Source organism: Culex pipiens, chromosome 1 (genome assembly GCF_016801865.2).
Source record: "Culex pipiens pallens isolate TS chromosome 1, TS_CPP_V2, whole genome shotgun sequence".
NCBI lineage: Eukaryota > Metazoa > Arthropoda > Insecta > Diptera > Culicidae > Culex > Culex pipiens.
In genome coordinates, this window is record NC_068937.1 from 84,351,202 (window position 1) to 84,373,984 (window position 22,783).

At 37.3% G+C, this 22,783-nt stretch overlaps 1 protein-coding gene across 2 annotated transcripts in view; it reads left to right on the forward strand.

The window, feature by feature from the left end:
- Positions 1 to 22,220, forward strand: part of LOC120424938 (broad-complex core protein isoforms 1/2/3/4/5) — a 137,097-nt gene extending 114,877 nt beyond the window's left edge. The window contains exon 9 of one of the 2 annotated variants that reach the window (XM_052706160.1): positions 17,177 to 22,220. In XM_052706160.1, the coding sequence (XP_052562120.1) occupies positions 17,177 to 17,610 (434 nt within the window). In that variant the 3' untranslated portion in view covers positions 17,611 to 22,220. Of the gene's footprint in view, positions 1 to 10,374; positions 10,921 to 17,176 lie in introns of those variants that run through there. The other variant, XM_052706162.1, reaches the window with a different exon arrangement.
- The last annotated feature ends 563 nt before the right edge of the window (positions 22,221 to 22,783 follow it).

The following is a 22,783-nucleotide window of genomic DNA, read 5'->3' on the forward strand; positions in this document are numbered from 1 at the left end:
CCAGAACGAACCGTCGTCCCAGCAGCATCCGGTGAAACTTCGTGACAGCGTAGACGAGCGCCAGAGCTTCCTTGTCGATCTGCCCGTACGCTTGCTCCGCCGGTGTCAACGATCTTGAGGCGTGCTGGACTATCTTCTCCGAACCGTCAGGGAAACGATGTCGGATTGTGGCGCCGATTCCGGTTTGCGAAGCGTCAGCGGCCACGATAATGTCCAGCGTCGGGTTGTAGTGGGTCAGCATCAGGTCAGACTTGAGCAGCTCCTTGAAGCGCTCGAACGATCGTTGGCAGTCGTCCGACCAGGCCCACTTTGCGTCCTTCTTCAGCAGCAGATCGAGTGGCCTACGCAGCTGGTGCATCTCCTTGATGAACTTCGCGTAGTAGTTGACCGCGCCCAAGAACGAACGCAGCTCGGTGAGGTTCTTCGGCGGTGGCATCTGCGAGATGGCAGACACTTTCCCCGGGTCGGTGCGGATTCCGTTTTGGTTGATGATGTGGCCCAGGTACTTCACCTCCGTCATGTAGAACTTGCACTTCTCGATCTTGAGCCGGAAACCGAAATCTTGGATCCGCTGCAGTGTTTGCTCCAAGTTCCGGTCGTGCTCAGCGCGCGTTCGGCCGAACAACAGCACGTCGTCGAGGAACGACGCCGCTCCTTCCTGGCCGGCGAGCATGTTGTCAACGACCTTCTGGAAGGCTCCAGGAGCGGGTTTCACTCCCGGCGGCAGACGCTTGACCTTGAACAGCCCCTTGTGTGTGTTCATAGTCAACAGCTTCTGCGACTCCTCCTCTACCTCCATCTGCAGATAAGCGTCCGACAGGTCAATCACGCTGAAGAACTTGCTGCCAGCCAGCTTTGCGAAGATGTCGTCGGGGGTAGGGAGAGGGTACTTATTCGCCTCCAGCACAGCGTTCAACCCGGTCGAGTAATCCGCGCAAATGCGGACCACCGGATCTCCGTCTGCGTCGCGCTGCGCCTTCCGAACTGCCACGATGGGTGCCGCCCAGTCCGAGTAGTCGACCGGCTCCAGCACTCCCATGTTCTGCAATCGGTTGAGCTCCTTTTCGACCAGCCGCTGCGAGTGGAACGGCACTGGCCGCTTAGGCTTGAAGACCGGCTTCGCCCCGTCGATCAGGAACAGCTGGATCTTTGTTTTCGTGCACCGTCCGAGTCCTTCCTGGAACACCGCCGGAAATTTCGCCTTCAGCGCGGCACCACACGCCAACGAGTCCTCCGCAGTTGTGAGTTGCTTGCAGAAGTCGTTGATCGGAATGTCGTACAGCCCGAAAGCTTCCATCAGGTCGCTCCCAAGAACCTTGAAACCGCGCACAGGAGTGACGTAGCACACGGAACGCTTGGTGGTCCCGCGGAACGTGACGTCACACTCGAACTCCAATTCCAGCGGAAGGGGTTTGCCTGAGGCTGTGGCCACCCGCAGTTCCGTCGGAATGGTTTCTGGGTTGCCGAGCAGGGGAAGTGAATCCGTCGAGATGATGGTGTAGTCCGATCCGCAGTCGAGCTGGAGTTCGATCGGTTCGTTGTTGATCAGAACTTCCACGAACTTGCGCCGTCCGACGACACCTTCCTTGTTGACAGCGTACACACCGTTTGAGTGTCCCCCGCCGTCGGCCCGCTTCTTTTTGTGCTTCTTCTTGCCGCCTCCGGGTGCTGTATGTGATGCACCTTCTCCGGAACCGGAGGGTTTGGAGCAGCAAGCACAGTATCCTTCCTTGTGTCCCACTTTGCCGCACGTCTTGCAGGTGTGTTTCGTGTACGAGCAGTCTGCAACAAAGTGCATCTGCCCGCACTGCCAGCACGGACGTCGTGGGGTTGCCTTGGCCGGATTCCTGTTGTCGAACTTCCGTTCCGGTTTGCCCGACTCGCGAAAGCCGCTGCGATCCTGCTGGACCGCTTTGACGGCCGGCTTCGGACCCTCAATAACAGCAGTGTCGTGTTTGAGGTTGTCCAAATGCTGGCACTCCAATAATAGCTTCTTGAGAGTCATCGGGTGCTCCGCCGTCTCGCCTTCCATCTTCGCCAGCAACCGGGTCCGGATGTCCTTGTACCTCTCCGACTGCAGACCAGCGACAAAAACCAGGCACTTGAACTGGTCGGAGGTGATCGTCCGGATGTTGAAATCCTCGCACGCTCGGTTGACGGTACTGGCGTACGTGACGAAATCCTCCGCATTCCGCTTGGTCGTCTGCAGACACTGGTAGCGCCGGAAGAACACGGACGTTTGGTGCCCGAACATCTCCTTCAGCGTGTCCACCGTGTCCTGGAACGATCTGTCCGGTGGGTTCTCCGGTAGAATGTAGTTCACGTAGCGGTCGTGATCCACCGAGGACAGCTTCCGCACGAGCAGCCGCACTTTGTCCGCTTCCTCCAGCTTCTCCCCGCCCTTGTTGAAGGCCTCCTCGTGCCGGGAGTACCACTTGTCGAAGACCAGTCCGCCTTGGGGGTCGTAAACAAATTCCGGGATGGTGTTGGAAAGTGTTTCCATCAGGAACTCGTTGTCCTTCGGCTTGGAGAGCTGCTCGAGGAGAGCCTCCTGGGTTTTGGACTGGTTCTCCAAGTAGGCGGTGAGCTGCGCCAGAATCGCCGTGAGATCCGGCTGCTGCTGCGGCCCGTCCTTTTTCGGCGTCACTTTCGGGGGCATTTTGAGGTTAGAAACCCCGCTCGAACGCGAAAACCCGAAAAACGACGCGAAACTACTTCGAACCGAAACTAATCCTCGTCGCCAAACAATGTTATGTCTTTCGCAAATAACGTACGCGAATTACGACTAACATTAGAAACTTTATTTAAGTCTAAAAACTAATTTTTAAGATGAGCGATTACAAAACGTGTCTTGCTGTTTCCGTTGCTCGCTTTAGACAAAGCTCGCACCTCGCAAGGTGTACCAACCGCACAACGTTGAAAGTGTTGGTGCGGCGTCTCGCTATGGCCAGTGTTGCCATAGCACAAAGGATTTAGAAAAATGTCAAGGAATGCATAAAAAAACGTTTTTGCCAAGTTCCCTTTTTAATTTTGTAATTTTTGATATTGAATTTTCTAATCAATGTTAATTTATCTAGTGGTCAGTATTTAACTGTTTTTTTTCAATGATAATTCAGTTTAATATGATTTTATATTTTCCAACTTATTTTAAGCAAAATGTTTGAAGACATTTTTTTTTTAAATTGCTATAACTGAAAATTTCTTGGATTATTGTTATTTTTTTTTGCAATTTCAATATATTATTTATGTTTTCAAAACGAAAAAAGTTTTTCAATTTTGGATTTTATTCGATATTTAAGTTTTCCGAAAACTGAAAATAAGCTTTATCTATGGTAGGTAATTTACCCATACTCACAAAAAAAAGTTCAATGGCAACATTCGGAAAAAAAACAAATTTTAAATTACTAAATGAATTTAGTTAAACAATTAAAAATATTTACAAAAAAAAACCATTGCCAAACTCAAGTTAGAATCTGTTTTCAAATATTCAATTATGTGACAAAATTAAATAGAATCATAATTCTAAGGCTCTATTTTTATATCAGTTTTTCATTAACTTTACCTCTTGTTTGATGAACAAAAATTAATAGCGATCATTTGATTCATAAAAAATATTATGAAAATCTGTGTCAAAGACTCCAATATTCAATAAGATTTTGAATGCCTCAAATTTATTGAAATAGTGAAAAGAACCTTGAATTTAAAGTAAGTTACTAAAGCAGAAATGAGTGAACTCAATTTGAAAATTGTACAAAATATTACAAAATAATTCAAGAGTTAAAAAATAATTTTCTAGCAAGTATGCTCAAAATTACCGACTTTTCCCGACTTTTTGACAAAAAATCATAAATTCCCGACTTTTTCCCGATTTTTGGCGGATTTAGGCGAATTCCCGACTTTTTCCCGACTTTTCCGATTTCCCGACTTGAGTGGCCACCCTGGTATTTTGATTTTTATAATTTTCAGGTTTCACTCAATTTTAAAACCAATACCGTAGGAGTGTAGCCCTGATTGTCCTCTAAAACTTTCTGGAAGAAAGTATGGTTCTATCTCTCTTCTGAAAAAAGATATAGCGTTTTCAAAAGTCCGATTGGAAAATAAGAAAGAAAATAAGAAAATAATTATATTTCCTGACAACACGGTAGTACATTTACCTAATATGAGTACGACACTTATTTCTAACTCGTTTTAAGTGCATCCTAGGTAAATGGTGTCTTCTGAAAAGTTGTTGTATATAAACAGGGCCTATCTTTTAAAAATATTGACGCCCATACAACCAGTAAAACCATCTGAATTCAACAAACTTTTGGATTGATTTATACCCTCCCTCCCCTTCACCACTCCGAATTGTTAGATTTCCGTCTGCCAGATTTTGCCAGATTTTATTCGATACTTTGCCAGATTTTTCAAATTTTGACCTGGTAACCCTGCGCTGGACTCACAATCCAGAGGTCGCTGGTTCGAATCCCGAAGCGGACGCAAAAAAATCTAAGTGTAAATATAGGTATTCGGTGCCCTCTCCCCGTGCCATACCTTCACACTTAGGAGACCCGGGAGGCGGAGTCTTGTCGCAAAAAGAACGATACACACCTGTGGGGAACCGTTGACGAAACCGCAAGGTTGAGGAGAGCCACATTATAAGGTGTTACGTCGATTCCGTTTTTTTCCGCTTTTCTATCACTCATTTGCAACACTGGTTCCCACCGAATCGTCCGTATTTCCTTCAGCTGGTTCAGGGTGACTTTCCCTTTCTCGAAGTGCACTAAGAACAGGTCATCTTTAAGACCTTCAGTGGCCGAAGATCCAGCCGCTCCAGTTCCCATTGGACGCTTTCCAGAGTACAGTCTGGGAGGCCGCGAATGACGATCGTGATTGGACGAGACCCAGGGAGGTCATGGGTGGAAAGTTCTTAGATGTTGGTCCACTTGTTTGAAATCCTCCAGTTTGGAGCAGAAGATGTTGGTCCCCTCGCTGCAGAGCTTGAATTCGGCCACCGCCTTGCATTGCTTGATTTTATCAAGCAGACGAACTAGGTCTTTGCTCGTTGTGAAAATCGGTGGAATTTCTCCTTTCTCGCCGGCATCACCGGGTTCCCGTCTTCATCAACAAGTGAAGCGAACAACGATGAATCGGTGCCGTTTCCTGGCATGGCCCTCCTTCCGCCTCCTGTCATCGTCTCCTTCCGAGCTGCCTCGAGCAGCTGCTGGAGTGGTCTTGATATTACTTCCAGATGGGCGAAGAAAAATTGGACGTGTTGCTTCGTCGACAGTCTGAACGAGAGTCATCGCAATAATGTGGGAGTAGCGAACAGCACTAATTCTCCATACAAACATTGGAAAAAAACCATTCGGCCCTGTCTAAATATTTTTGAAAAATTCAAAGTAACGTGTTTCTAGGGACATGCTACATGCTTCCCCTCGAGTTGAACCTGCGCAGAAATATTGTTGGTCGATGTCATAAACCACCTAATGCACAGTTTTAGCGGTTTTAACCAACATGTTAACATAACAAATAAAACAACAAATTACATTAATTTGAAAATAATTAGATCTGCAGTTAATTTTTTTTTTTCTATTTAATGAAGATTCATTAAAAAAAATGGCAAAAATATGTATCCTTTTTCTTAAGACTATTTCTGCTTGAAGAAAACGTAAATGATACAAGTTTTATATCATCAAGAAAGAACATATTTTGAGTTTACAGAAGATTTTTGTATTAGTTTTCACTGGAAATGAAACGAGCTAAGCTTTTTACGACAGCGATTTGCAGAACAGGTGCTTACGTAAATCTGTTTTGTAAAGTTCAAGGCTGCATTTTGAAAATTTGTGATTGTTTGAAAGATTTCGTATTGGACACTTTATTCACTCAATACAAAAACTCTGAATTGTCCACTTTGTATTTTACGTGGATTAGTCGTCTGTCATCAGTACTTAAAAGCTTAGTATTTTTCAATATTTGATTTCTGTACCGTCATCAGGGGTGACATTAGATCTGGGGGGGTGAGATTGGGTCATACAAAAATGCTGGAATTTGTACGACCCAATTTCACCCTCCAGACACAATGTCACCCCTGATGACGGTACGGAAATCAAATATAACGGTACTGAAAATAAAATCGAATTGATATCATAAGCATCCATTCAGTTTACCTGTAAATTATATTTTTTATTCCTAATAAGATCGCTGGGTTCACTCTGTACACTGAAACAAAAGCCATTCGCATGATGCCCGTCTTCGTCAATTAAATCAAAACCAAGTTAATATTTGACACACTAAAATTCAAAACATAACTAGACGAAATGACGTTAAGAAATCACTCAGCACTAAAAATGTTAAAAAGTAATTGTGATTCAATTTTATTTCTTAACATAGCCGGTAATACTCATGTTCAGTGGAAGAATGCAAACGCAAACAAAAACAAAAAAAAAATGCAAACGAAATGTATGTCAAAATCGAATATACATTATAATTATCGTGATCAAAAGTTCTTTAAAGCCTCTGACAAGTTAGTTTGCTGCCTTTATTTTTACGTCGTTAGCGAGCTCATAAATTGTTGAAATTTTTTTTAAATTCATCATATTTATTTATTAGCAATTTCACAAAACTCTAGATTCAAAATATTATTTTTACTCTTCATTGCTTTTTTTACATTTATCAGCAAATCTTTCCTAAAATGGTTATAGGTGTTATACAGCTGAACAGAGTTCTTTATTTTTAACATATTATACACATATATTATATACATTTTTTTAACATAGCTACTCGTTACTTTCACATTTTCGTACACGACAGCTCTGTATTTCATTGTTTCACTAATCCAGAGGTACTATTCAAAATCGAGCTTAGACAATATCGGATATGACAAAAACGAAAGAAAGAACAAAGATCGTTGAAACAAGCCAATACATGTGCGTGACAAAACAAAACTGTTTCTGTTTTAAAAGCAAATATAAAAATACAACCACAACAAACTGATGCTTCAAAAACAACTCTCGTGTAAAGAGCATCTCGAGAGAATTGTACTTAGACGTAGGTACATACTTAACCAAAATGTAGATGCATCGGAACAACTGAATGCGGACAACTTACTTAAATTCTTCTCTAAAATTTTACAAATTTTATGTTGAAAAACAGCATAGAGCTATTGTCATTTTGTAAAATGATGTGCAATATTAAAAGTTTGCATTTCACTTCTGACAGTTTTTTTTCTTGTTATCTTTAGTCTAGGATGTACGGTGCTAACTTGGTATTTCAATGTATAACAACATTGTGATAACGAAATAGACCGCACAAGTTGATCAAAGCAGAGTTTTATGTTTGAAAATGTATGCAAAACACTTTGTAAAAAATGTCAGTTCAATGAAACGTTAGTAATGGTTTACGGTATCTAATAAAATTTCTTTTAACACGGAGAAAAAAGAGTTCCCAAAATCGTGAACAAGCGTTCATGAAAATGGGAACCTCGAACAAAGTGTTCAAATCCCATGGTACGATTTTGAAAAATGTACCATGAAATTTGAAGACTTTGTTCGTGGTTCCCATTTTCATGAACGCTTGTTCACGATTTTGGAAACTCTATTTTCTCCGTGAAATCTTCCTTTTTTTGCACTTTTTTCATAATTTTTTTTCAACGCGTTATAACAAAAAATGGAAGTATTTTTTTATACAACATTGAAGCTCTTGCATTTCAATTACAATTTTTGATTCTATAGAAAACTAAACAATTTGTAGAACCTTAGACAACCTTGATCAAACAAATTCATTCAGCTGTAACATAGCATTATTATCAGAATCATCCGTTGCTCTACTAAGTGCGTCAAACGAAAAGAAATGAAAAGAATAAAATTGCGGTAAACCAAGATTTTACCTGGCATCTTACACAAAAAACAGCATTTAGCAAAAGAGTTTATAAGTTGTTCGACGACTGACTAGATTTAAAACGAAGCGCAAAAACAAAAGATGGAGAAAAACAAATAAAATATTTAACTGAGCAAGCCAATCGCTAGAGCGGAGCAAGAAAAGACATTCAAAATTTTGTAGTTACCACGTATAAACTAGTATTAAACACAAAGAGAGATTTTTAACGATGCGACGTAATGAAAAATGAAATCTTGCTCCTATGCTTTTACTCGCGGGTGCATCAAAGTAAACACTAAAGAAGCAACAACTATACAATTTAACGTGAATTGGAATGTGATTTATTTCGAAATTGACGTTTATACAAAATTCGGAATTCAAAATTGTTATTAAATATATTATTTATGCAAAAAAAAAGTTTGTGATTGTCTACAAGACTGAAAAATTAAAAATATATTTTTTAAAACGTAAATTATCGGATTGGGCTAAAATTTATAAGGAAAAAGTGTAATTTAAAGTAATCAAACAAAAGTCTGATTTTGATAATTCGATACCAAAATTATTATAATTAAAGAAAAATATATTTATGAAATCAATCTAAATCTGGCAATTTTTAGAAGACTTTAAATTAATTTTATTTATATTTTTGTTATTTATGTTATGCTAATTTATTATTCTCGACAAGATAAAGAAAAAAACAAAATCGGAATAAAATATCAACACAAAAATTTAAAATCTCATTTCCTCTTCTTTGCTAATAAAAATTGTAAACATAGATACAGTCCCTCCGCATATGTTAGCTGTTTTAATGAACAAAATACAAACAATGAAAAAATACACACACCCACACAATTATAGAGAAAGGAACGCATTGTATATAATTAAACTATACTACACGTTGTATCAAACACACACACAAACAGATTTACTAAAAATGACTGCAAATAGCTTAATCTAACTACTTACACACATATTGAAGACTCCTCTGATTATCCCAAATTTGATTTGTTGCGACGAAGAATAGTTCTCGTTCTGTTCAATCTCTAATGCCGGAAACGCATTAAATTCTTATCGCTAATCACAATGAGAAAAAATCATGCCAACAACAGCATCAACAAACATATATAAGCAGAACATTTATTCAACAACTATCCATTAGCTCCTTAATGCAAGTACAGAACTCAAAAACACACACATAATTACAGAGAGATCGCGCTATTTTGAATTGAACTGCATTTAAATTTGCTCGTTGGAACCTCTGACAGCTGTCAAAAGCACGAGACAACGTCAATCGTCAATTTTAGGAGTTTTACGTTCGAATTAGTGAGATCCAAATTAGTGCATTCGCTCTGTACAATATAGCTACACTTGATTTGTTCAACGTCTACAAGCAGCAAGCAAGTAATAGAAATATATTAAAGATTTTAAGGATACACTCACACACCCACACTTATGTATGAAGAATACAAAAGGAGGTTTATTTTTTACAATTATCACATTGAATAGCTCATTATAGAATAATTTTTTGTACGTTTCATGCTAATTTCATATCACTATATAGTTAATTGTTCAATAGTAAGGAACACAGTAGAGAACAGGTATATGTTGAAGCATTTTAATCCAATTCCAAGTTATTGAATTTTGGCATTTATATAAGCACAGGTCAAGTGAATGTTTCGTTTCTATAGACATTACGAAAAGTTTCCGTTCTTACAACAACAACAACAAAAACAGAAGAAATTCATAAGCTGTAGCATTTTAGAAGGTAGAATTAGTATGATATAAAACACGATCTGAATCTATTTTCCGGCGTTCTAAATAACTGTTACGCATCGGCAAGTATAAAAAGAAAACCACAAAACAGTGAATCGAAGGATATATTTATTTACATGATCACACAAGCGAATTAAGAAGAAATCTGTACGAATCCGCAAAAAATATTAATAAATAAACAAACAAACAAACAATATATTTCTTCTTAGAATTACCGTTGAATAAGCATTTAATTTATGTTTGTTTCAGTGAAAAAACATCCAGAATACTAACACATGATCAATATTTTTTAAAAATATACGATAAAATGTAAAAATCCAAAGGCTTACCTTCATTCATACCAATGACAGCAATGGACTATTGATGAATATAGGTTATTTCACAAAAACAAAAATCGAACGAGACTAAACAATTTTTCGCAATTTGCCAACGTTGTTGGATATCTTATCGAAACGCGCGTGGCAAATTCTAAACATTCTCAACACCTTCAGCAGTCTCCTCCAAACCAAACTAGCTACTATCTACTATCTCTTGACGAAATCTGTATCTGTCTGTCTCTTTCTGTCTATCTGTCGCTATAAATCTGAAGGCGCGCATTCCCGATCTCTGTCTTCATATTCTCTCACAGTAGCTTAACAATAAAAATTATAAAACAAATTGCAACTGCAAAAAAAACCATTCCAAAATCGATCAAATAAATAAACGGGTAGTTTTTGGAATATTTTTTCGTATGTCTTGTTCCAGGCTGCTCACCTAAGAAACTGTTTTCATGTCAGCTGTGTGGTAAAGTATTATGCTCGAAAGCCTCGTTGAAACGACATATCGCTGATAAGCACGCGGAAAGACAGGAAGAGTATCGTTGCATCATTTGTGAGCGAGTCTATTGCTCGCGGAACTCCCTGATGACGCACATCTACACCTACCACAAGTCTCGTCCAGTGGAAATGGAGATGAAGGATATTAAGTTCTTCTAATACCAGCAGCGGGCGCCCTTGCTTTTTTAATTGTATAACAAACAAGACACAGAATTGCCGAATCGAAGGTTGGAACGAAAGAGCAAATGAAAAAAAAGCTTTGAAGCAAATGAAAATTACAACCCAGTTATGCAAATACAATAGAGGTAGATCTACATAACGATAGTACATAAGTGGTGATTTCGTCATTTACTACTACTACTTCTACAACTGCTGCTGCTGCATCTACTGCAACTAAATCAACAACAACAACAACTTTGCTACTTCAACAACTTTATCGGCCAAAGCAGGGGACGCTCATCGAAAACGTAACGCACTCTTACGAGAACATAAAGAATGTACAAGAACACAAAGCAAGAAACAGACAAAATAGAAGAAATGCCCAAATCGCCCTGCAGAAGAGAGTGCACACAAGTGATAATGCCATTCGTCAAGGTTAGAACCGATACTTTTAGCTACCAACAAACTACACCCAGATTCTATATCAAATATTTTCTTCACATTTATAATATATACTTCATACGGCTAGTTCTCTTGCTAGAATTAAAAGCTATTTTACTTGCATTTCAAGCGTTTCGAAGTAAAATAGATAGATAAAACCAAACCGGTCGAATTCCCAACAACGAAAACATCAAAAATTTAATTGAACGCCATACCAAATTTGAAACATGCTAACTCTGGACTCTTTCCTTCTTACATTCCTTCGTTCCAACATTGCACACAAAAGTTTTCCTATCGAAATGGTACATCTCTCGATACCGATTACCTCTAAGATTTAGTATACACAATAGTAGCCTATATACATCTCTACTAGTAGATTGAGTACCAACTTTCCTGTCGACACGCCCTTTATACCCAATACTACTCTACCTACTTCAAGCTCTTCGTCAAACCAGAACCCAGCAACAAAAGCAACGATTAAAATCATTACTTGTGAGGCAATAGGCCCCCGTTCACCATCTTTTTGAACTGAAATTCTTGAACATATTGCAATAGATGCAGCAAAAATATCCGCGATGCGATCCCGTTTACACTGTACTGCGCGACACGCTGCGACTACCAAGGTTTAGACATTTTCTTGAAGAAGCTTCAAATGTCACACACAAAAATGTCACAGTGTTAAGAATCATCAACTCCTAATAAAAAAAAATCAACTGAAAGAAATGATTAAAGTTTGGTACTCGTAGGTAAAATCGTGTATTACCAGCAATCAAAACCGTGTAAACTGGGGTCGCCCTTTGCCTAACCCGGATAAACGATATTTGTATGAGTCTAATCTATATAAGTGTTTTCAGTAACAATAGTCATCTTGTGTAATGTGTTTTATTTTCTGTGTTATGTGTTCTGTGTTCATCTAGCATGCCTTTGCTGTGTATATCCTACATGTATAACCCTCTCTGTGTACTACATATATCACTGTCGCACTACGAACTTTTCTCTGGAACAACATCAACTACCTCTACTACACCAAAAAAACAAACGTGACGTTCAACTATTATTGAAAAGAAAAAAGAAAGTAAATGTCTGGAGCGCAACCGGTCCTATTCCGGTTGGTCATGGCGTGGTAGGTATAGCCAAGCTGAGCTGACTTATTCAGAAGGGACATGAGTCGACGAGGATCAATTTTATCTATCTGTTTTATTGGGGAAAAACGTGCACCTTTTGCATCTTCTAGTATCATCTCATAATACTCACACGCACACACCTGTCAACCATGAACGTCCTAGAAACAGATAATTAAATGATCGCGAACGATTCCCTGCATATTAAATTTATAATAATTCCACTATTTTACTAAACTGTTTTGCTTTGTAATCCGAATTGTCAAAACTTTCATAAGATTGCACAAATTTGATAACTTTAAAATATCATTAATCTTTATTTTTAAATTATAAAATTCCTTTGGGATCAGCCGTACACCACGTGGACACCTTAAGGGGGGGGGGGGGGGGGAAGTTGTTGATTGTCCACGCTCCATACAAAAAAGACTTTATTCGTATGGAAATTGTCCACGATTGGGGGGGATCAGATTTCCAAGAAAGTGTCCACGTGGTTTGTGGATGGTCCCTTTACAACTTTACAATGTGTTGACAAAAAATAGTTACTGGGAATCCTGACCGGTAGGTAATCAACTAGCAGCGTACTGGATTTCCAATTCAGAGGCCGTGAGTTCGATTTTCGTACCGGAATGATGAAAAAAATCTTCCGGCTATTTTTTCCGTTAAAGGAGATGGTTGTAATAAGAAGAATCACAATACCGCATAACTTATTTTAATAATTTTAAATGAACACCAAAAATTCGCTTTAAATTTGAAGTAAACAAGAAAAGCTATAAATCGAATTATTTTATCTGCTTTTGACATAAAGCCGTTTAGTTATATCATTTTATGAGCGATAAACTTGTTTTTAGCTCCAAAACAGTTGTAAAGTTAAAAGTATTTTTGTTGCTAAATTGTCTGTGCCAAATATGTGTTCACCAATATCAGTATCTTGGATTTGTTAATCTTTTATGTCCTACCTTGGTTGGTCCTGGAACTTGAATTTCAATCCCATTGGGAAAATCGCCAACGGGTTTTCAAGCCGAAATCTTTGCCATCTTAGAATGTGCAAGAACCTGTCTTAGAAGAGGGTATCGAAACTCAAATATCTGCATCTTCTCTGATAGTCAAGCAGCTTTGAATGCATAAAAGCTTGCCTGGGAATGCATTCTCTCTCTTAGACAGGTAGCCTCAAGGAACGCAGTCAATCTATACTGGGAACCTGGGCATTGTGGGATCGAGGGAAATGAGATTGCTGACAGCTTGGCCAGAGCAGGTTCTGAAAATGCCTTTTGTGGTCCAGAACCGTTCTGTGGAGTACCAGACTGCGTAATTAAATTAAAACTAAACAGATGGGAATCTGATATGGTAACTAAAAACTGGAATGCCACAATTGATTCCATACAAACAAAACGTTTTATTACACCTGATGTAAAGTCCGCGAAGGTGTAATTAAAAGTTAGCAAAAAAAAACTTAAAGGTATATTTTGGCTTAATGACGGGTCATTGCCCTTGCAGATATTTAAAAAAAAAAGCTTAAGAAGGTTGAAACTTCTATGTGTCGTTTTTGTCAACATGAAAACGAAACTGCAGAACATATGTTATGTGATTGCATAATGCTTGTTAATCATCGACTTTCTGTATTCAATCAAAGGCTGATTAAGGGGTTACATACATGTAAAAAATCACAAATTTTTATATTACAGAATATTTGATAAATTAACTAAAAGATGATTATTAATCACTTCTGAAAGTTTCATGAAGATATTTTATGATTAAACCGGGTAAGAGACGATTTAAGCTCAAAATTTTTCCATGCGCAAAGCGGGCTGTCAAACTTTGTTGGCGTTTTTCTCTAAACCCCGAGTTGATTTACGGGTGCCACGATATCTCGAGATGGGATAGACCAAATTGGCTGAAATTTGAGGTGAAGACTCTCAAGATGTATCCCGTGTGCATGACGAAGCCCAATTTTGAAAACTTGCTTTTTAAAAAATACAAAAATCAAAACCTAACGGTTTATTATATGAAAAACACAAAAATATTTTTATCTTTATTTAAAAATAATTTTTTTAAAAATCGGGCTTCGTCATGCACACGGAATCGGTTTAACGAGTCTTCACCAAAATGTTGAGCCGATTTGGTCAGGACAGTGTTGAGATATCGTGGCACCCGTTTTTTGAAATTGCTAACTTGATATTGCTATATCTCGGCAACGATGCAACCAAATATATTCAAATTTGTTTTTTACTTTAATGCCATGAAAAAAGAATATAAAAAAGTTGAAGTGTTTGCTCATACTAACCTCTGACTTTTTTGCCGATATACATGTACATATGTAGCCCGTTAAGCCTATACCGACATATGGAAATCTCATCCCAAAACGGTTATTGAATTTATTAATCGAGTAGAGCCTAACTGGGATAACATGCAAAGGCAGCCACCGCCTCCTACATCTCGATTGTGATGGACGGGCTGTGCTGCAAATTATATACTGGGTCACACCACAATATACCTATAATTTGGTCGCAGTGTTATACAAACGTAAACAAACAACTGCATAGCAACGTATATTAGCCCAGCAAGTTATCTTAGTTAATTGAAGATGACGGCCGTAAGTGGCGTACTTTTCTAAGTTACTTAGGCCGTTGCAATTATTTTTCAAAGTTTATGTCACACTTGCACATGCTTTTCTTTAGTTTGATCTTCTTGATTTTTCTCTTCAGATTTGAAAAAGTGCGCAGGATCAGTATGTTCGTATACCATCCCGATCAAAGCGGGCTACCAAAATGAACCCCAAATGTGAACAAATTTTCAGTTGAAATTGGCGAAAACAATATTTCTGGAGTTTTTTTAAAGGTCCAATAATAGTAGTTTATGCAACAAGTTGCAAAAAGAGGATTTTTTCCAGCACGAGTCGTACATTTATCCAACGAGGTTCACCGAGTTGGATAAATACGAAGAGTGCTGAAAAAATCAAGTTTTGCAACGAGTTCCATACAACATTTTTGCAATTCCAAAAAACACCCATTGAGTGAAATTTTAAGTCAAATTTTCATGTATTTTGTCAATAAATCGTTTAAATCAAAAAAAAATGAAAAGTGTTACTTTTCGAAACAAGTGCTGAAAAGTTCAACTTTTCAGCACCCATTTCTGTGCTGAAAAGTAGAACTTTTAAGCATTTATTTGGAAAAGAGTTGCTATTCGATTCTGTTATTCTTGGTACAGAAAAGTAGGCTATTTCGTCGTTCAAGAATGACAGGAAAAGTAAGTAGTTTCACGACGGAATTGCAAAAACCCAATTTTCAATTTTTGCTTTTTGGGTGCTTTTGCAACTGAAAAACTGAAAATTGGGTTTATTGGACCATTTAAAAAACAATACTCCATTTTTTTTATTTGAATAAAACTAGCTTTTTCGTCGTTAGAGTGCACATCAAACAATTTAATTAAGGATGCCGAAATTGATGAAACGCAACCTAAATTTATAAAATCGGCAATCCATAAAGATGAGTTCAGAACATTATATTTCAATGCGGGACTGGTTTGTGAACATTTTCACGCTGGGACTCATATTTGAACATTTTTCAGAAGGGACAAACAAACCAAACCGTAAATTTTCAAATTTCTAGAACAAAGTGTACAAATATCTCAACATAAACTAGGCGTCATCCATAAAGTATGTCACGCTCTAGGGGGGGAGGGGGGTCTGAGCAAGTGTGACATTGCATGTTATAAGTATAGGAAAAGCGTGACAAAGGGGGGGAGGGGGGTAAATTTTGGCTGATTTTTGCGTGACGTACTTTATTGATGAAGCCCTATCAAATTATTGTTAACCTAAAATCGACCAACATGCATATGGGACATTTTAGCGAACTTGGGCAGTAAACAATCTTGAGATAAGTTATGCGGATTTAAGACTCCTCTTGTTCCATCATTCCCTTGTCCGGATTTGAGTCTGGGCCTAGCGAGAGATTAGCAACCACAACTCCTTGCCTATTTATCGATTAACGTTTAATGAAACAACATATTTTTTGCAGTTCAATGTTGCAAATGTATACATACATTTCCTATCATTCTCGAATATCCAAAAATCGAATTCTTAATCGAGAACCAAAACTACTTAGGACACAGTTTTACGAAAATGAAAGAGGGATCCGAACAGTTTTGGATGTTAAATTTATTTTATTCTCATGTCCAATCGTAACTGTAACCTTTGAAAATCCGGAATACAATGCCAAATTATTTTTCATGACAATAAAAACACAACTGTTTTTAGGACGTTCCACAATGCAACGAATCGAAAAATAAATTATAAACAAGTCCAACTGAAAAATTGCGTTTTTAGCATTGAATGTACTAGTTGAAACAATTGAATCACATGTCGTCAATGCTTTCGCTACCTATTATCAGCTTAATGCATTATGGTAACTTTTGTCGTTTTATTTTTTTGATGTTTGCTCGGATCATACAGGAAACGAATGGTAAAGCGCTCCGTATGATCCTTAGCCTCTGGCAGTAACTAAAAAGTTTCTATTCGTAATGCAACGGTCCACTCGTTTCCTCGCTCTCGTTGTTGTTTGCTACAGAATTGTTTTCAGCATGACCGCGTCGTGAATACAAAACGCCTTTACTACTTCAGATGGATGTTGCTTCTTTTTTATTTTTCGTTTGTTTGCCTCTTTTTACCTGTTGCTCGATAATCACAGCATGTAAGTTAAATTTGCTCTTTCTCTTTTTTATCCATTTTTGTTTCTTCATATTTGTTTAGTTTTTTTTTCTCGTTCACACAAAATGATTTCGTTTTTCGTTCTAATTCAATGAGATGAAAAAAAACTATTTCCCATTATTTTCCTATTCCTTTTTCGAACAAAATAATAATTCAAAAAACAGTATGTTAGTGCAACTTTCAAACTTTACTAGAGAACAAAAAGCACGTGTGCGCATTCTGGCTAACCGTCGAGATCTGACCCAAACTTTCCGTTTGTTCCTCTTCTCCTTTTGCTTCTTCTTGTTACTGGTCGACACACAACGCAGGACAACAGGGTAACGTATCAGGAGCAGGTTCCGGAGTACCATTACGCATGCCACCACCCACCAGTGGCGGGATCAACGAGCCCCAGGAATGTCCCTACTGTCGACGAACGTTTTCCTGCTACTACTCACTTAAACGACACTTTCAAGACAAACACGAGCAGAGTGATACTTTGTACGTGTGTGAATTTTGTCACCGCCGCTACCGGACCAAAAACTCCTTGACGACGCACAAGAGCCTGCAGCACCGGGGCTCCAGTGGAATGCTGAAAAGACTTCTCAAGACATCCGCCATCAAGAACGTCCTCGGTGGGGCAGGGGCGGTCGGCGTGGGTCCCAACAATAACTCAGGTATTCATCACGGAGCTAGCCATCCGCGGCCACACCTATTTGACTTTGCCGCCGAGCTCGGTCAGCCACCACCAGGTATCCAGTAATTTCCCTACACAGGATCTCTCGATCACCTCCTTCGAGTAAGATCCTTCTCTTCTGATCCTGCCCAAGCTAATACCAGCCAGCTAGCATCATCAACAGATAGAGAGAAACAAACAAAACAAAAACAAACGCATATGCAGCTAAGTCATCCATTTTAGTGTATACAATTTTAGCATAAGTAACTGGCAGTTTGTCAATGTCTAATAGTTGTCAAGTCTCACACACATACAAACTCACACATACACACATCAAACACGTGCGGGATCGTGATCCCACGCAAGTGGTCCACCTGCATATCTATATGGGTTTTATTTCTTGCTTTGGTTTTATCTTAAGCGGAATGAGTTGAAATTATTCGACACCTGTGTGAAATGGCAAATGTGCAATATAATTAATTGATGAAATCAAAACTCCATTTTAAGTTTGATCAAAATTTGGTCCGTAGGATATTTTAATATTGTTTTTTAATGATTTTTTTGTAGACCGAAATCTTTCTCAATAGTTTTTTTCTCAAATCTCAAGGGTTCTGATCTATTTCAAAATATCATCTACTAGCGTTTTGTAAAGATCGGTTATCCGTTTAAATTTACTCAATTTAAAGTTCAATTTTCGATCATTATCAGCTGAATTTCTTATATTTCAGATAGTAGTTTATGCAACAAGTTGCAAAATAAAAGATTTTTTCCTCACAAGTGTCGGACTCCAAAACAGTGTCGAAAAAAATATAAGTCTATCTTTCTTAATTAAAGGTAAAAAATCGTGTTAAAAGCATGGTACATTTGAAAAAAAAAGTTTCAATCTCTACCTCTAACCAATGAATATTTAAAAAATCAACTAAACAAAAATGAACATACGGGACAAACGATCTTTACAAACTGCCGGTAAAAAGGCAACTTCTGAGAGAGAAAAAAATACAATAAAAAAAAACTATTGAAACATTCACTGGCTTTCTGTAAACCGTACTTAGCAGCAGGCATTCGTAAAACGCAGTATGCTTTGCGTGTGTTGTTTCACCATAAGCAAAAGCTGTGAACCTTATTCCAGTGCTAGTACAGGCTTATCCAAGCAACCTGGCCTACCACGAAAGGACTGCATTGTTTAATTTCACAGTTTAGTTTCCAAACAGCACACCACACGAACCGGCATTTCGACGTTTTGATCAAGCTGAGTGTCACACTTTCAAAACATGTGTGCAAGCAACATATCAATTGATTAAGTTTGTTTTAAACACTCTCTAATGCTGGTTCTCGGATTGAAGTTACAGAACGACCTTGTTTACTTTCAACCGATTCAAATACACGTTTTAAATTAAGAATTCTTAAAAGAAATGAAACTGTGATTTGTACATTTTAACAAAAAAGATAATTTTTAATATTACTTATTTTGTCTATCCCGACTGTAGATGAAAGTAATAGAAAAAAAACTATAAAATTATTAAACTGAAAAGAACTGATTAGATCATTATTAACTAAATTTTTAAAAGCAAGCGAAATGGGTAGAAAACTTTTAAAGAAAAACAAATCGGAAATACTGTAAGTGATTTTGGCTGCCAAAGATACTTCTCGTTTGAATAAAAAAGTCACAATTTAGCACTTTCTTTTCGGAATTAGACAAAAAATAACACACCTGCACCCACACAGAGCCAGATAAGCCACAAACAAGTAAGTTGAACAGTCAAACGGCATCGTGGAAACTCACAAAACAACTTTACACAGAATGTGCCATTCAAATAGATATTATACAGAACCAATCCCAAATTTTATACATTTTCTTCCCAAGTGTTTCCGGACACTGAATGGACTCATAATCATGGAAAACGCTTGCAGAATCTGGTCAGGCAAGCTACACGTTACTAACCAAATTTCAATTAAATCACATTATTTTATTTGGAAAATGCAAAAACTATAAAACAGCATTTTTTAAAAAGTTTTTGCGAGCGTTTTCATGAAGTGTCTTCTGACACCTGTAGTTTCACAGCAAGGATTTAAATGGTTACGCCTCAACCTTATCGAAATCATCCAGTTTAAAAAGATCGGATCTAATGTGCCAAAACGCGATGGTTGAAATCTAACCAGATTTGTAGGTAGAAATCTTTAAAACTCTCCTGCGGTGAAACAATCCATTTATGTATGCCAATATATCAGTTACTTCTCATCTACAATAAGAAACATCCAGCAACAAAAACAACAGCAAACGTGTATACAAACAAACAATAGGTCCACTGCAAACGAGCACTATTGTCACTAAATGTTGTACTACGAAAGAGAATCATACATCATCAAAATTAATGAAAATATCTTTCAAAACATATCTCGGCTCAACTTTTACATTTTTTACAAAACAAAGAAATCATATTTTAATAAAAGGTAATAAAATTAAAATAAAACTCAGTATTATAACTTTTAAACTAATGTTTTACATTTAAAAAGATTTAAAGTGAATCAAACAAATTTAAATATAAAGTGTCATTTAATTTGATAAATAGAACTAAGCAAAATACGAATTTATAAATGTAAAAATAATTAAGAAAAAAAAGAATTATTTAAAGACAGAAAATTCATATGCTGATAGTTTGTAGCTCTGTAAGACTCTGTTAATTTTACAAGTTATATAGATAAAACACAGAAAGATACGAATCAATACAGAATTGAAAAAAAAAACATTGTGTCAAAGGACCGGTAAGCAGAATTCAACAACAAACACACAAACTAGCTCAATACATTGTTTTCATGATAACACGAAGGGAGACAATTTGTTTCTAATCAATCTTACGGCCGCTTGAGATCCGTGGGTAACCGAACCTTTTTCAAGATTTATTCTGGTATAATACGCAATTGTATTCCAGCCAGTGAAACACACACTCACACATGTATTACACAGCCATTGCGTGATTCTCTTTATGTAAACCAGTGTAAATGCGTTCAATGTGTCACAATGGAAGAGATTCGTAAAGATAAGCATAGAAATAAGAGTGAGATGAATTGAAGGATTAATCATAATGGAGCAATCTTATTGTTAAGATCATATTGTAAACAAAATGTCGAAAACGAATAATTTGGAGCAAACACACACATACACACACAAGGATCATGTATTTGTTTTAGGCAAGGTCCAAGTTACATTACACTTGAACACTTCCCAACTTATTTCATAAAAGATTAACTTTAATTTCGTAAACGGGTTATCAAATTTAAACATTACCGTTGCCAAGCAACAAACCCTATTGTATTTCCAGGTAGTGAGTACACATTGTTCTCAATTCATATCACAAAGAACATGAGCATACAAAACAAAAAGATAACAACGCCCAGTGTATATAAGATTCTATTCATTTGGAACTCAGTCCTCCATCAATGTAAAATGCACAATGTGAATAAGGTGAGACAAATTTATCCACACCAAACAAACAAACAAACAAACAAAAAATACTATGCCTATTTGAATTGACGGATTCTTGCCATTTTTAAGCATTATAAGTCAGGCCTTTGCTTTGGTTATAAAACTCTTTTTTTTTTTGTTTCGCTTATTATCATTTGGCTTTGATTTGATAATTCAAGTTTATGTCACCATTTTTAACAAACATTGGTTCATATATGTTTGTTTATAGAATTTTACGGGAATCAAGCAAGCTGTATGTGATTTGAAGTATATGTTATAATCATTTCTCATTTTTACTCTTAAATTGACTATAGTTAGAATTAACGCTTTTCATTTCGGTTAAGATTCCGTCAAAATTCACGTACAGAACAAGCTACAAAGTTAAAACAATTATCAGTTCAAATGCAACCGAGCTGCCTTTCAGACAGTACAAGAAAACAAAGAAGAAAATAGAAGAAAACATATTTTAAGCATGAAAATTTAAACATGTCATAGATATTAAACATGCTCTTTGTCTGATTTAGGTAATGAAATTTCCATTAATATTAAATAAAAAAAGAAAACAGTAAACAAAACATAGAAATATGCAACAGAAATGACGATATACCTCAGGTTTTAGAAAGAGTAAAACAAAATTTTAAAAAAAGAAAGGCATTTTTACAGTTAGTTGAATGAGCATTTTGAACTGGGCGGAAAAAAATAAACAAAAAAAGCAACACAATCAACACATCACTTATACTCACTTGGTTCAAGTCGGGACGTCGCCACGTTAATGAAAAAGGAATAGTTCAATAAAACGGCAATTACAAAATACATCCAACGACAGCAAACAAAAAACAAATTTGCATAGCTTCAAAAGCTCGGCTCAAGAAAAAAAAACAAATCAAACATAAGGATGAAAGTTGTTCAGTTTCAGGTGACAAATAAATCATAGTGAAATACGACGAAGGCGAATTTAAAACAAAAAAAATAGTGGAACACAGTACGAGTACCGTGCAAAACTTGTCAGCTAAATCACATTATGTGCTCTCAACCTTTAAACTTTTAAGTCAACATATATAAAAACAAACACACACACACATGTTTAAATGCAAATACATATGTAAGTTATTCGAGAAAATCAAATTGTGAACATATAACTAAAATTTTTATCGGATAATGTTTAATTATCATGTAATTATTATCAATGTAAGAAAACAATAATTACTCAATAAAATTTAATTCTGCAAACTCAGCATACAATATTTGTCTTGAAAGAAATCCTTCATCATTGTGCTAAATAAAACATGCACGGACTCGATACTCTGGATAATCAAATCAAATCAAATCATCCACATTAACAACCCCCGGGTCTTTTGTGGTCTCTATTGCAAGTTTCTGCTCGAACCTAGGAGTCCGAAGGCTTGAATGGGGAGAGCACCCAAACCTCTTTCTACTCCAAGGACACGGTGTATTTTTTCGAGACCTCAAAGATAAAAAAAAATCGGTATGTCTTATATTTGGCACCGTGAAAGAAGGGCTCTTTCCCGACATTTTGCGGGGTATACCGAAATATTTCGGGGGTCTAGAGCAAGTTTTTTTTTTTTGAATATAATTTTTCGATTTTATGGGATATTTGTTCAAAAAAGTCACAGAAAATCGGTGCATTCATGTTGATATCTCTCAAACTTCTTATTAATATGCCTTGAGGACTCTTACCAACTACATTTGACCAATATTTGACCTCCAATAAAAAAAATTCGAACCAAATTTACCAGATTTCTAACATTCTTTGAAATTACTCCAAAATCCTAGCTG